This window comes from Pristis pectinata, chromosome 2 (genome assembly GCF_009764475.1).
Source record: "Pristis pectinata isolate sPriPec2 chromosome 2, sPriPec2.1.pri, whole genome shotgun sequence".
In the NCBI taxonomy this organism is placed as follows: domain Eukaryota; kingdom Metazoa; phylum Chordata; class Chondrichthyes; order Rhinopristiformes; family Pristidae; genus Pristis; species Pristis pectinata.
The window spans coordinates 85,082,740-85,097,909 of NC_067406.1; the positions used below are offsets into that span (position 1 = coordinate 85,082,740).

At 41.3% G+C, this 15,170-nt stretch overlaps 1 protein-coding gene across 1 annotated transcript in view; it reads left to right on the forward strand.

The window, feature by feature from the left end:
• Positions 1-15,170, forward strand: part of LOC127584046 (coiled-coil domain-containing protein 158-like) — a 90,172-nt gene that overhangs the window by 13,957 nt on the left and 61,045 nt on the right. Inside the window, exons 2-6 of the mRNA XM_052040584.1 lie at positions 395-496; positions 1,451-1,496; positions 4,025-4,188; positions 11,091-11,287; positions 12,095-12,198. Coding sequence (XP_051896544.1) covers positions 395-496; positions 1,451-1,496; positions 4,025-4,188; positions 11,091-11,287; positions 12,095-12,198 — 613 coding nt within the window. The remainder of the gene's footprint in view (positions 1-394; positions 497-1,450; positions 1,497-4,024; positions 4,189-11,090; positions 11,288-12,094; positions 12,199-15,170) is intronic.

The window sequence follows — 15,170 nt, forward strand, 5'->3', positions numbered from 1 at the left end:
TTTTTGAGGGTTATGTGTCTTTGATTTATGAAGCTATTATATTGCTGTAATTAATAGATTTTACCACCCTCTGCACATAGGAATGCAATGTATTAGAATACTCACAACACATTGTGCTCAGTCTTTTGATCTATGAAATTTTGTCCAAGGAGATATTTTCCAGGAATATATTCCTTTTGTAAATTGAAGAACGTTTGGTATTGTGCTGCCTTGCACCTTTCCACTTGTGTTTCATTTTTGTAACTTTTTTTTTGCAATGGGTGAATGAATGTAATGGGAGGTTAAGCTATGTAAAAAGAACAATGGCATACACACAGTCTATGGGGCAACAAGTGAAAGAGAGTACCATTGCGACTGTGTTTCTATGTATGATTATAATGTTGCTTGATTTCAGGGGCTAGTGGACATTTATCATCTACTGACTATCGGTCTTGTCAGTCCAGTCTGCATGCCTCAGAAGCTGGAAACGAAACATTTACATCGTATAAAAATAAAAGTAAGTGTTAGGATTATTAATGTCTTTAGTATGTTTTAACTCCCATTTCAGCACTTTTCCACAACCCTAATTGAATCTTTGCAATAGGGAGAAGACAGTCATGCAGGATGTGGAAGAAAGGTCATAAGACACAATGTGTCAGTTTTTATTCCATGTCACTAACAAATTGAGATCTTTAGCTGACATTTTTGGATTAAAAATTTAATAATATATTCTGTCATTTTATAATCGGATTTCTCTTCTGCACAGTAGAATTATTAAGCTTTGGTTAGTTGCCATAGAATATCACCTTCAAAATATCTCATGTAAATTTTTGTGAGACATTGCAGTTGTACTTGTGCCTCCTGTGCTGCCTCAGTCTCCACTACAATGACAGGAGGACACAAACTACCAACAGGATACCTTAGCACACCTTACTGTAGCAGGAACTTGAGTAGTAGCCAAGTCAATCTGCTCTAAGAGGGACAAATGAAAGGAGGGAGTAGGTAGCCAGGACACTAACCTGCTTTCCATTCTGCTCCTCAATTGCTATTAAGCACGTTAAGGACACACCTATTAAAATTCCCTTCCAAAAGCAGTCAAAGTTAAATGCCTGTGCATGCCCTGTGCTCAAGTGTCATCCAGTCTGCATGTTCCTGACGCTGAGCTTTTGCTTGTGAGAAAAATAAGGGCTTTAAGGTCATTGGAGCTGTAAAACTGCAGTGGGTTGTGGTGAAGCTGTTAGTTATATATTTTTTTTAACATTTGGACCTACAAACTATGTGAATATTACTCAAAACTTAATGCACATTTTGAAATGATCTTTCTAAGTATTTCCATGAAGCTGGTACATGCACATTCAGCGATGTAGGAAACACTAGTATTTTCAAATTCTTGGATAAATTAATTGCAGTTATTGTGTGATTATTATGTAGTTATTGTGACGATTGTGTAAATATTAGATTTCCTTTTCAGGTATTTCTACAACTAAAAGACCGAGCAAGAACTTGGAGGAATTAAGGTTAGTTCACTAAATGCAAACAAGACTGAACTTTCTTTGCTAATATGATAATGTACTGTAGGTGCTGTATACAGTGAATTATTTTGTTCTCATCCAAAAGTGGAAATGCTAAAAGAAATTTGCCTCTGATTTTTTACAATCTTGCCAATAATTAGAATAATGTGCAATCCAGCACATGAGCTATGAAGTGGCACTCTCAGGAATACAGCTTGGGGAGATTGTGAGTTGGAAACATATTTTCTATCCATTAAAGTTCATGTGCAGCAACCACAAGAGACATTCTGTAATTTACCAAGATGCAGTCTTCACCATGAATACTGGATCAACCAGTCAATCTTTACACAAGCTTCTGTTTGTATTTGACAGAACTTTTAAAGGTATAGCATATCTTTTGCTTAATTTTCACAGTTCTTGACATCCATGTGGGGGCTGAAGTGTGATGTTATGTGAACTTTTAAGTTTGCAATTATTACATCATTCGTAATTTGCTTAGGACACTTAAAAAAATTCTGAAATATTGAAATAGGTGCTTCAATATTACTGCACTTCAGTGACTATTCTGTTCACTGCATGTGTTACTGTCTCTCCCCTGACTGAATTGGTTTTAAAATAAACATGCTGGGATGCTTCTGAATCTAAATATCGATTAGGGTTACAAAGAATTCTTGATTCCAATCAGATTAGATCACGATAGCTGAAGATTGGAAAATTTGTCAATAACAATGATAAAATGCATTTATATAGAGCCTTTAATATTGAAAATTCAATAAAAATGCTACTGAAGGAGATGGGGTAAGGGATAATTAAAGGCTTGAGAAAGAAATTGGTTTAAGGGATGGTCTTAGAGGAGGAGATGGAGGTGAAGATGTGGAGAGGTTGCTCGAATATGGGTCATGTGAGTTGTATGGCAAAGTAAGGAAAGGGGCACAGGATGCCACAGTTTTTACAGTGAAGTTCTTGGAGCATTTTTTGGATTGCAGAAGGTTGTGGAGATAGGGAGAGGCAAGGTCATGAAGAGATGAAGAATGAACATTTCAAATTGGCTCTTAACTCTTTCAACAATTCCAATGTAAATCAGTCAGCAGAGGGTTAATGAGTGAGCAGAATTTTGTGCAGTTTAGGATATAGGCAGTGGAGTTTTTGGAGGATGGATGTATGCCAGGAAAACATTTTAAATAGTTGAAACCAGTGATGACAAAAGCGTGGATAAGATAGCTAATGCAGAGTGGCATGGGTTAGTTGAGTGATGTTACCAAGGTCGAACCAATTTGTCTTTCTGATGCAGATGTTATGGTTGGAATTTCTGTCTGTACTGTCTTCTTGTGTTCCTGCACATTCAAATTGCCATACCAGACCATGATCCAGGAATTGAGAAATAGAGTAAGATCTGATGAAGAGAGAGAATTAAAATGAATGATGATGTCAAATCAGGATCAGAAAGAAAAATAAAGATTGGATTAAGAAGAGAAACAAGAACTAAGAAAATATTTAATATTTTAATAAATATTTGTCAACCTGGAGAAATGAATTTCAGATTTTTGTAGTTTCGTTTTACTGATTCTGAAGGTAAAATGTTAAAGTCCTGCTCCAGAGACTAGTCAAAAAATCTAGGCAAACATACTTAGTGTAGCATCATCAGGGCTGCTGCTCTTCAAACAGAAGCCCTGACAGCATGCCAGGTGGAACTAAGCGATCCTATGCCACTCTATGGCAGTACTCATCCCTCAACCCACATTACAAAGACCAGAATATTTTCTGGTCATTATCACACAAATGTGCATGAGATCTTTCTGTGTTCCAGTTGACAGCCATGCTGTTTTCATAACAACAGAGTATTGCATAGGCATGAAGCATTTTGTGACATTGAGGTTATTAACAGCAATGTATAATTGAAACATTTTTTTTCTTTTTACCTTTTAGGTAAGGTAGCTTGATTGACAGGCATCAACAATCACCTTGTTGTTAGAAGGGTATTTATGCTGACAATTACTAGATTTCTTTCTGTACAGCAACTTCAAGAACTCACAGCCAGGTGAAGCAAGAGAGGTGTTTCCATGAAGCTACTGACAGAGAATGACAAACTGACAAATTGAGAAACAACCTGAGGATTTTTAATTTATGGGATAACTATTCTTCATTGTGGATTAGTGGCTGATTTATGCTTGAATAATGGCATGCATCATATGTTGTTCGTGTGTTTGTAGAGGGTGGGGGAGTTTCAAAACTATACCTTTTGTGCCCTTTGGAACCAGTAAGCAAAATCTCAAAAATACTGTTTCCTGAAACAAGGAAACATTATTTAGGATGAATATACAAAAGTATGCTATTTCCACTGTTCTATTGTACATGGAAAATATAAAATTGAATGGAGATCCCATTATTCATAATTGACAATGGGATAAGTAGAATAATCTTCAGGTAAAAGTACTACTGATTTATCCACAACAAGTTTATTAATGGACAACTACATTGTAATGAATTTTTGAATCGAGAAATAAATATAAATTAACTTGTCCACTTATCTGCAGGAAAGAACTAGAAAGACAGACAAAAGAAACAAAGAAACTTCAGGAGGAGGTAGAGCTTGCTACCAAGTTAACAATGAACAAATTTAGCTGGACATTTAATGAGGGTAGAAGTTGCAGTCTCGAAGAAACCTCATCTAGCCACAGCGACAAGCCAGAAATGGACCGTAAGTATAGGCCCATGCAGAGTCCTATGAAGAGGTCATCCTGATGAATGTTTTTATACATTGGACATACACATGCCATTTTGTTGCAGGGGCCCTCCCTTGAGGGGTAATGTGAAACTTAAAAAAGGACATTCAGGAAGGCAATAAAAGTCCACAGTTTGCAAATATACTCCTTTCTATTTCCACAAGCTTGAAATCATCCAGAGTTGGAAGGGGGGAGAAGAGGAGGGCAATAGCAATAGGGGATTCAATAGTAAGGGGGGCAGACAGGGGATTCTGTGGATGTGAAAGAGACTCCCAGATGGTATGTTGCCTCCCGGGTGCCAAGGTCTGGGATGTCTCGGATTGGGTCCACAGAATTCTGAAGGAGGAAGTCGAACAGCCAGAAGTTGTGGTACATATTGGTATCAATGACAGGTAGGAAAAGAGATGAGGTCCTGAAGAGTGAGTTCAGGGAGCTAGGTAGGAAGCTGAAAAGCAGGTCCTCAAGGGTTTTAATCTCTGGATTGCTGCCTATGCCACACACCAGTGAGGGTAAGAATAGGTTGATTTGGCAGATGAATGCATGGCTCAGGAGTTGGTGCAGGGGGCAGGGTTTCAGATATGTGGATCATTGGGATCTCTTCTGGGGAAGTTATGACCTGTACAAAAGGGACAAGATACACCTGAAATGGAGGGGGCCAATATTCTTGCGGGCAGGTTTGCTAGAACTGTTGGGGAGGGTTTGAACTAGTTTGGAAGGGGGATGGGAACCCGAGTGATAGATCAGAGATTGGTGCATTTAGTGTTCAAGTAGATGCAGCGTGTAGAAAGACTGAGGAAGGATAGGTTGTTGAAAGTGCAAAATTCCAGTCAGTTGGATGGGCTGAAGTGTGTCTACTTTAATGTGAGAAGTATCAAGAACAAGGGTGATGAATTTAGAGTGTGGGTAAATACATGGAACTATGACATGGTGGCCATTACAGAGACATGGCTGTCACGAGGGCAGGAATGGCTGCTGGGTATTCAGGAGTTTAGATGTTTCAAAAGGGACACACACACAGGTAAAAGAAGTGGGGGAGTGGCTTTGCTGATCAGGGACAGTATCACAGCTGTAGAAAGGGAGGACATCCTGGAGGGATCGTCCACTGAGTCAGTGTAGGTGGAAGTCAGAAACAGAAAGGGAGCGATCACTCTATTGGGAGTATTCTACAGACCCCCCAATAGTAGCAGAGACACAAGAGGAGCAGATCGGGAGGCAGATTTTGGAAAGGTGCAAAAATAACAGGGTTGTTGTCATGGATGATTTCAACTTCCCTAACATTGATTGGCACCTCCTTAGTATAAAGGGGATAGATGGGTCAGAGTTTGTTAGGGGTGTCCAGGAAGATTTCTGACACAGGCTTGACCAGTATGGCCTCTCCTCTAGTCACCTGGTACTAGGCAATGAGTCTGATCAGATCTCTTGGTGGGAGAGCATTTTGGAGACAGTGACCTTTACCTTGACCTTTACCATAGCCTTGGAGAGGGATAGGAGCAGACGATATGGGGAAGTATATGTGGGAGGGGGAATTATGATGCTATTAGGCAGGAACTTGGGAGCGTAAATTTGGAACAGATGTTCTTGGGGAAGTGCGCAACGGAAATGTGGAGGTTATTTAGGGAGTACTTGCATGGTATTCTGGGCAGGTTTGTCCGATTGAGGCAGGATAAGGACAGTAGAGTGAAGGAACCATGGTTGACAAGAGGTGTAGAATATCTTGTCAAGAGGAAGAAAGAAGTTTACCTAAGGTTTAGAAAGCAAGGATCAGACAGGGCTCCTGAGAGTTACAATGTAGCCAGGAAGGAGCTTAAGAATAGACTTAGGAGAGCTTAGAAGGGGGCATGAGAAGGCCTAGACAAGTAGGATTAAGGAAATCCCCAAGGCGCTTTACACATATGTGAAGAATAGAAGGCTGACTAGAGTGAGGGTAGGACCGATCAGGGATAAAAGAGGAAATGTGTGCCTGGAATCGGAGGAAGTAAGGGAGGTCCTTAATGAATACTTTGCTTCAGTATTCACCAGTGAGAGAGACCTTGATGTTTGTGAGGACGGCGTATGACAGACTGATATGCTAGGGCATGACGTGAGGAAAGAGGATTTGCTGGAACTTTCGAGAAACATTATGATAGATAAGTCACCAGAGCCAGACGGGATATATCCAAGGTTATTAAGGGAAGTGAGGGAAGAGATTGCTGTGCGTTTGGCGATGATCTTTGCATCCTCACTGGCCACAGGAGTAGTGCCAGATGATTGGAGGGTGGCAAATGTTGTTCTTCTGTTTAAGAAAGGGAGTAGGGATAACCCAGGGAATTACAGGTCAGTGAGTCTTACTTCAGTGGTGGGCAAATTACTGGAGAAGATTCTTAGATACATGATTTATGGGCACTTGGAGAAGCATAGACTGATTAGGGACAGTTAGCATGGCTTTGTGAGGGGCAGATCATGCCTCATGAGCCTGATTGAATTACTTGAGGATGTGACAAAGCACATTGATAGAGGTAGAGCAGTGAATGTGGTGTACATCGATTTTAGTAAGGTGTTTGATAAGGTTCCTCATGGAAGGCTTATTCAGAAAGTCAGGAGGCATGGGATCCAGGGAAACTTGGCTGTGTGGATTCAGAATTGGCTAGCCCACAGAAGACAAGAGGGTGGTGGTAGATGGAGCATATTCTGCCTGGAGGTCAGTGACCAATGGTGTTCCACAGGGATCTGGTCTGGGACCCCTGCTCTTTGTGATTTTTATAAATGACTTGGATGAGATGTAGAAGGGTGGGTTAGTAAGTTTGCAGATGACACAAAGGTTGGTGGTGTTATGGATAATGTAGAAGGTTGCTGTAAGTTACAACAGGACATTGATAGGATGCAGAGCTGGGCTGAAAAGTGGCAGATGGAGTTCAACCTGGCAAAGTGTGAAGTGATACACTTTGGAAGATCGAATTTGAAGGCAGAATACAAGGTTAATGGCAGGACTCTTAACAGTGTGGAGGAACAGAGGGATCCTGGGGTCCATGTCCATAGATCCCTCAAGGATGCCGCACAGGTCGATAGGGTTGTTAAGAAGTCATATGGTGTGTTGGCCTTCATTAATCGGGATATTGAGTTCAAGAGCCACGAAGTAATATTGCAGCTCTGTGGAACTCTGGTTAGACCACACTTGGAGTATTGTGTTCAGTTCTGGTCGCCTCATTATCGGAAGGATGTGGAAGCTTTAGAGAGAGTGCAGAGGAGATTTACCAGGATGCTACCTGGATTGGAGAGCGACTCTTACGAGGATAGGTTGAACAAGCTTGGGCTTTTCCCCTTGGAGCGAAGGAGGATGAGAGGTGACTTGATAGAGGTGTACAAGATGATAAGAGGCATAGATTGAGTAGACAGAGACTTTTTCCCAGGGTGAAAATGGCTAACATGAGGGGACATAATTTTAAGGTGATTGGAGGAAGATATAAGGGGGATGTCAGAAGTAAGTTTTTACACAGCGAGTGGTGGGTGCGTGGAACACACTGCCGGCAGATGTGGAGGAGGCAGATACATTAGGGACATTTTAGAGACTCTTAGATAGGCACATGACAGATAAGTAGGGGGCTATGTGGGAGGGAAGGGTTAGATAGATCTTAGAGAAGGATAAGATGTCAGCACAACATCGTGGGCTGAAGGGCCTGTACTGTGCTGTAATGTTCTATGTTCTAAAGTTGAGAAAATGCAGTAAACCTTCTCCTCCAGTCCACTGTAATCCAAAAAGAAGTTTAAGACACAGTCCTTGCTTTATTATTAGTGCAATATGATGTCCCAGGATTTATAATAACTCTGAAATGTTAAACTGTTAGGTATTCAGAATTGGTGTTGTTATTTTTTTTCTCTTAATCACTTTTATATTAAAATAATTATTATTCTCTTTGAGCAAACAACAAACTGCTGGAGGAACTCAGTGGGTTGAGCAGCTTCTGTGGGTGGAAAGGATTGTCAATGTTTTGGGTTGTGACCCTGCATCAGGACTGAGAGCGGAGAAGGAAGGTAGCTGGTATAAAGAGGAGAGGGGGGATGAGGTGAGACAGAAGCCGGTAGGTGACAGGTGGACTGAGGAGGGGTGAAGGATGATGGGCAGAAGGAGCTAGGTGGGGGAGGAGGGTGAATTTGGGACACAGAGGCAGGTGGGTGATGGGTGGAAGCAGACAAAGGGATAAAAAGACAGATGGAGGTGGGCGATGAGGGTGGGGGGAACGGCAAAGGTGAACAGAGGCTGAAGGGTGATAAGCAGGGGGAAGAAAATGGATCTTGGGGGGCTGGAGCCCCTCTCACTCCTGTTTCCATTCACCTACACCCACTGGATACCCTCCCCTATCTGACTGCATCTGCCTTTCATCTCTCCCTTAATGGTTGCCATGGTCACCTTCCTTTCCGGCACTTGTAGCCTTTGTGTTCCTGCTGTGGAGATCACTGAGAAACCCAGAGTTTATTGCCCATCTGTAATTAGCTTTGAAAAGATGATGGTGAACTGTTGCCTTAAACTGCCACAGTTGTTTGGGTGAAAATATTCCCAAAATGCGGTCGGGTAAGGAGTTCTGGGATTTAGATCCAGAGATAATGAAGGACCTACAACATATTTCCAAGCTGGTCACCCCCGTGCCTTGAACATCCTCCTTTTCTACCCTTCACGTCCCTTCTCCCTTTCTTTTCAATTTGCCCTGCTTTTCTGCATCCCTCATTCCCCCACCCCCACAATCCAGCTGGTGGCTGCTCTCTCTCTGCCAGACTGAGACTGCTGTCACCTGCCCCTCCCAGAGGTCCAATCCCTACTTGTGCAATCAAGAGGTGCATGGCACTTCTGATTTCTATCAACTAAATGTGCATTGAGGTCCTGGTCCAAACTTCAGATTCTTTCTGTGGTCTTCCACCATTTTTCCAGGAACCACAGCCATTTATGCCAGCTCATATCACTCATGCCCAGGCACAAATGAGGCAAGGTTGGAACAGTTTGTTCAATTGTGGAATGATTTTTATTCATTCAAGGAATGTGGGCTTCGCAGGCTGAGCCAGCATTTAAATTGCCCATACCTAATTGCTCTTGAGAACGTGATGGTGAGCTGCCTTGAACCACGATGCTGTTAGGGAGAGAGTTCCAGGATTTTGACTCAGTGAAGGTGAAGGAACAATATTTTGAACTCAGGATGTGTACAGTTTGGAGGGCAACTTCCAGGTGGTGGTGTTCCCTTGCTTTTGCTGTCCTTGTCCTTCTAGCTGTTAGAGGTCGTGATTTTGGAAGGTGCTGTCTAAGGAGTCTTGGTGAGTTGTGCAGTGCGTCCTGTATAGATGATACAAAGTGCTGCGACTGTGCATTGGTGGTAGAGTGAGTGAATAGTTGTGGATGGGGTGCCTATCAAGCAGACCGCTATGCCCTGTACGGTGTCGAGCTGAGTATTGTGGAAGCTGCACTCATCCGGGCAAGTGGAGAGTATTCCAACACACTCCTGACTTGAGCCTTGTAGGTAGACAGGCTCTGGGGAGTTGGGAGGTGAGTAACTCACCACAGGATACATAGCCCCTGACATGCTCTTTTAGCCACCTTGTGCTATGGTTAGTCTAGTTCAGTTTCTGGTCACTGGTAACCCTAGGATATTGATAGTGCAGGATTCAGTGAAGGTAATGCCATTGAATGTCAGTTGGTGATGGCTGGATTTTCTCTTTTTGGATATCCTCTTGAGTGGCATGAATATTACTTGCCATCTATCAGCTCAGGCCTGGAGATTGTCCAGGTCTTGCTGCATTTGGTTGTGGACTACTTCATTATCTGCGGAGTCGTGAAGGGTGACCTTACAATTGAAGGAAGGTCATTGATGAAGATTCTTGGCCTCATTTTACTGGGGCCTGATTCTATAGGTTTGAGCCAAAGGGTTGGACAGGATTCTGAAAGCTGGAGCTATTGAGAATGATAGAAGGCCAAGTCTTGGAAAACTGGAAGGTCATCAACTCGGTGAAAGACGCCCTTTGGTCTGCCCGAAATTTGTTGGTCTCCCAGCACTGCGAGATGTCCGTAGGGGAATGCTGCCGACTGGCACATTCCAGGCTGCAGGAGTACGTGCTGAGGGACGCACTGAAGCTGGGTGCAGCCAACGCAAGGGCTCGGTGGGGAAGGACTACAGTTTAGGGTTCTTCTGCCACTGGAGAGGGAGGGGTGGGGTCAGGTGAGGAAGCCCCTTAAATATTGTAAATACAGGATTGGGGTATCACCCCAGGGAGCACAAGTGGCATCGGTGCTGTTTTTTTTATATAAAAAGGTAACACTAATGATTGATTCGTACACGAATGTAAAGGTTTGCACTGTTTTATTGTTGTATATAGTTTGTTTTTTTATGATGAATAAAGTTTATTTTGGAATAAAAAATAATGGGATTGGTGTAGACAGGTAGTTGATGGTGGATTATAGATGTGGTCTGTGGATCTAAGGGCTTGTTTCTCTGCTGTATGACTCTACAACCCCATGATACTTTTGCTTAGTGGAAGTAGATAGAGGAGAAAGTCAAAAGAATTAATACAATATCTGAATAAGGAAATATCCACCTTTCACATTTATATGCAGTTGAATTTTAAAACTTAGGGTGTGGCAGTTATGTGAGCAGGTAACACATGATGACTTCTTTTTGTTTTTCGATGCACCTTATTTGTCTATGGTACACGTGCATAGATCTTACTGCAGTACTGGATGCTGTAGAATTATGGACTTGACACATTCCCAACAACTCATTACCATCTGCTTCCTCGCATACTGAGCAAAAAAGTTATCTTGTGCTTGTGACGTCAGCATTGTGATAAATTTGAACTCTGCTTTGATAATATGTATATGAAATCATTATTTTGTTAAAATGTTTTAAAATTGTTCTTTCAGGATCCTTCACTGCAAGCTTCCCAAATGTCCGATCTCCTTTTCGTAGCTCAATACTTCAGGCTTCTATCTCAAAAACCCCTCGTCACAAATCTCCACAGACTACTAAATATGATGTGGATTTTGTTGTATCCAGGAAGAGCAGTTCATCCTTCAGAATGCCAGCTGTTGAGAAGTCACCGGAGGACTGTGCAAATGAGGTAAACAGAATTACATTAGAGATCTGCTATGATCTTACTGAATGTTGAAGAGCCAAGTGGCCTTGTGTTTTTATGTTAAAGTGAAGTGAAATTATCGATGAAAAAGGCAAATTGGTAGAAACATTGTGTCACCTATCCTTGGCACAATTCTCTATTCTATGGTTGAACATATGGGTGGATGATGCTTTAAGACCAGTCCTATCTTTGAGCTGCCCACGTGTAGGTATCTTGAATAATGGTACCCAGAGATTTAAAGAAATACATTTTGCTTCTGCTTTCTGGTCAGGACTGTAGACATGCCCTTGGAAAAATTGCTCCTGCAATCCCAATATCCTTTTACCCTTCTGTGTTATTCAGATAATGCAGTGTACAAAGCACCATTATTAGTGGGTCAGTATTGTGGCATTATCCATTTGATGCCATTGTGGGAGCAACATCAAGGAGTACATTGGGGTCAAGGAGGATCACTACCACCGCAAACTAGGAGAAAACAAAATGAGGTTTCTATGCATTCTCCAGGTTTGTCCTCGTATTTCTATCCATACAATTTTAATTAAACAGGCATGAAATCAAAACATATTGTAAAACATAATGCATATCATAATATGCATTATTCATCAGCAAGATTTTGACACAGAGTAAATCCAGGAATAGAATTAAGGATGTTTTAATCATCGAATTTTGTGACTCAAAATATGCTTAACTTCAGTCACAGTTTTTTTTTCATTTAACATTGCTATTTTCTTATACTGGAATGTAAGATAATTTTGACAGGCTGCAACATATCCATTTCCTCCTTCTTTGCAGGGAGATCACGAGCAGTCAAAGTTTAATGTGCGACAATCTGTGATGGACCTACAATCTAAATTACAAGAATTACAATCAGAAAGAGATAGCCTGATGGATCTCAGGTAAGTACTGACCCAAATTGTTGAGCTTATTTAGATTCCCTCCTATTTTCCTTCCTTGGTTGCTTTACATCCATAAGATTAATGGCAAATTATAATTTGCCATTTCCAGGCTATATTTAATTATTTGCTTTTATTTCATAATGCCCAGTCTGTCCATTTTTAACAGATCCGCCATCATGGCTAACTCTTAATGGCTTCTTTCATTCAAGATCGATTGGTAATGTACAGGTACCAGTTACATCCAAATCCCATGAATAAATTTATATTAAATAAAACACCAAATCAAAATATTTCAATGTGTAAATCTGCATTGTATAAGAGCACTTTGACCATTGCAACAGCTAAGGCAAATTAACCAATAAAATCTTGTAGGAAAAAGCAGAAATTCCTCTCGTGTCAACCGCCAACAGCAAGATGAACATTAACTGCTGTCACTTTATTCATTCATTTATGTGCCTTTCTGTCTGCATGTCTGTCTGTCTATCTGTCTGTCTATCCACCCATGCATTTATTTATTCATTTATGTACTTATTCATTTAAGATGTGAGTATTGCTGGCAAGACCAGCATTTATGCCCTTCCCTAATTGCTCTTGAGAAAGTGTTCAGGATGGTATTGATTTTGTAGATAATGAAATTCCCATGCCAAATCCTATCTTGGTGATAGAGGCTACAGACTGTCTACATAGCTTAACAGAGTCATTGCATTGTATTTTGTAGATGGCAAATACTGCAGTCATATGCATCAGTGGTGCAGGAAATGAACATTTAGAGCAGTGCTAACCAAGCAGGCTGCCATTGTGCAGGAGTGTAGTGAGGTCAAGGAGGATCACTAACACCACAAACTAGGAATGAGCAATAAAATGTGACCTTGATGCATTCTCCAAATCTATCCTTGTATTTCTGTACATTTAATTGTACAGAAAGTGGAGGGGTTCCATCAGTGTCCTGACTTGTATCTTGCTGACAGTGTAAAGGCTTTGGGGTGAAAGGATTTGAGTGACCTGTCACAGGATACCAGACCTCCTCTTTTAGCCATAGTATTTATGTGGATAGTCCAATTCAATATCTGGGCAATGGTGACCTTCAAGTTGTTGATGACAGAGAGTTCAACGACGGTAATGTGAAAGACAGTTGGTTGGACACCGTCTTGTTGGAGTTGGTCATTGCCTGGAACCTTTGTGGTGGGATTGTTACTTACCACTAGTCGCCTCATGCTTGTATGTTTAGCTCTTCCACATTCATGCATGGGCTGCTTCAATCCCTGAGGAGTTGGGAAAGGATTGAACAAAGGACTGTCATCAGTGAACATCCCAAGATCTGACCTTATTACTGAAGCAGTTGAAGATGGTTGGGCCTAGGACACTGCTCTGAAGAAGCCCTGCAGTCCTGGGGCTGAAATGATTAACCTCCAACAACTGCATCCATCTTCCTTAATGGGAGGTATGACTTCAGACATTTTTCCCTTGATGCCATGGGTAAAACTTGAACTGGATAGACTTGAGCTGGTTATTGGAGAGTAAGTGCTTGACATCAGTCACAGCAGATTTAAAGAAAGACATAAAACTGCAAAGGCAATTGACTGAATGAAGTTTGAACAAGGAACAAGCCAAATAGTATGGACCAGAAATGCATTCAACTTCCTATAACTAAAGAGAAGCAATTTCAAAAGGAGAGCATCCTAATTATCTCCCTTTCCTCTCATGGATACCAAATCTACCTGCCTTGGGGCCCAATATGAACATTATCAATGTAACCAAAGCTTGATTGACAAAGAAGGACCCTGTCAACTATCAACCCCATATGTGTGCTGAACAATATGGTCATGTAGAACCATATTGCCCAGAAAATGGATTGCTTAGCACTGCTTTTTTTTGTAACATTATTAACACCAATTTTTCTTTTAGTGCAATAAGGTTCAATATCGATTTTATGCAGAATAAATTGTGTTAGCAATAACTTTTGTGTGACACTACGCCAGTTGCAAAATTGGACTGGGCACTTCCAGTCATGATCCATGTCTGATGTTTTTGTGTGATTAGACACACACATAATGATATCATCATGCAGTGCACGTTTCACTCCCTTGAGACATACATAAATTGGAGCTTTCAGTCCCAGAAAATGATTATCATGGAACAATGACAATAAAACAACGAGCACAGCTTTAGTCATTTTCTGGGGCTGCATTTTTCATTTTGGTGCCATTCAAAAGTACTCTGCTGGCACTAGAACACTTTACAAAGTAGCTCCAAAACTCACTGGAGACTGCTGATGCACATTCTGAAGTGCTCAATCTGTGCTCAAAACAACAAATGCTTTTTGTAATTAATGAGAAAATAATGTTATGTTTGGCACCACTATCATCCTATGGGTAGTCCAAGTGTGGGGGCTAATTGTGGCAGCCGACTCTGGGAGGGTAGCCAGTTGTTGGGGAGGAGGCATTGACATGCACAATAGACAAGATCCTCACCTTGGCAACCAGACACCAGAAACACACAGGCTGCTTCCCTCTCCCCCCATGGCAACCTATGTACTTCTGGTATCTGGTTGCCTTGATGATTGTGCATTTAAAGGCTGGCAATCTTGATTGAGTGCTGCACAGTGAAGTGATGGAAGCTGCATTAAAATTACGATGATGCTGCTCCTGCCAGGATATATGCAGGTTGCAATTTAGTGCACCTTTTTGAGGTGGAAACTATTCCAATGCTGTTGCGTAACTTGTTTGTAACCAATTCTTGTGATCTTTCTGGACACCTGATTTTACACGAGTATGACGGGCAATGAAGTTTTAGTGCTTCAGGGAAAAAACCTGGAATCCAATTTCTAGGCACATACTTTATTCTAGATCTGAAAACTGGTAAAAACTAATACTGTTTAAATGAAGATACAGTAATTTGAAGATATATTTTGTAAGCCATGAATGGTTTGCTGCAATTTTTGACAGTGTCTGAATTTGTGAATTATTACCTTC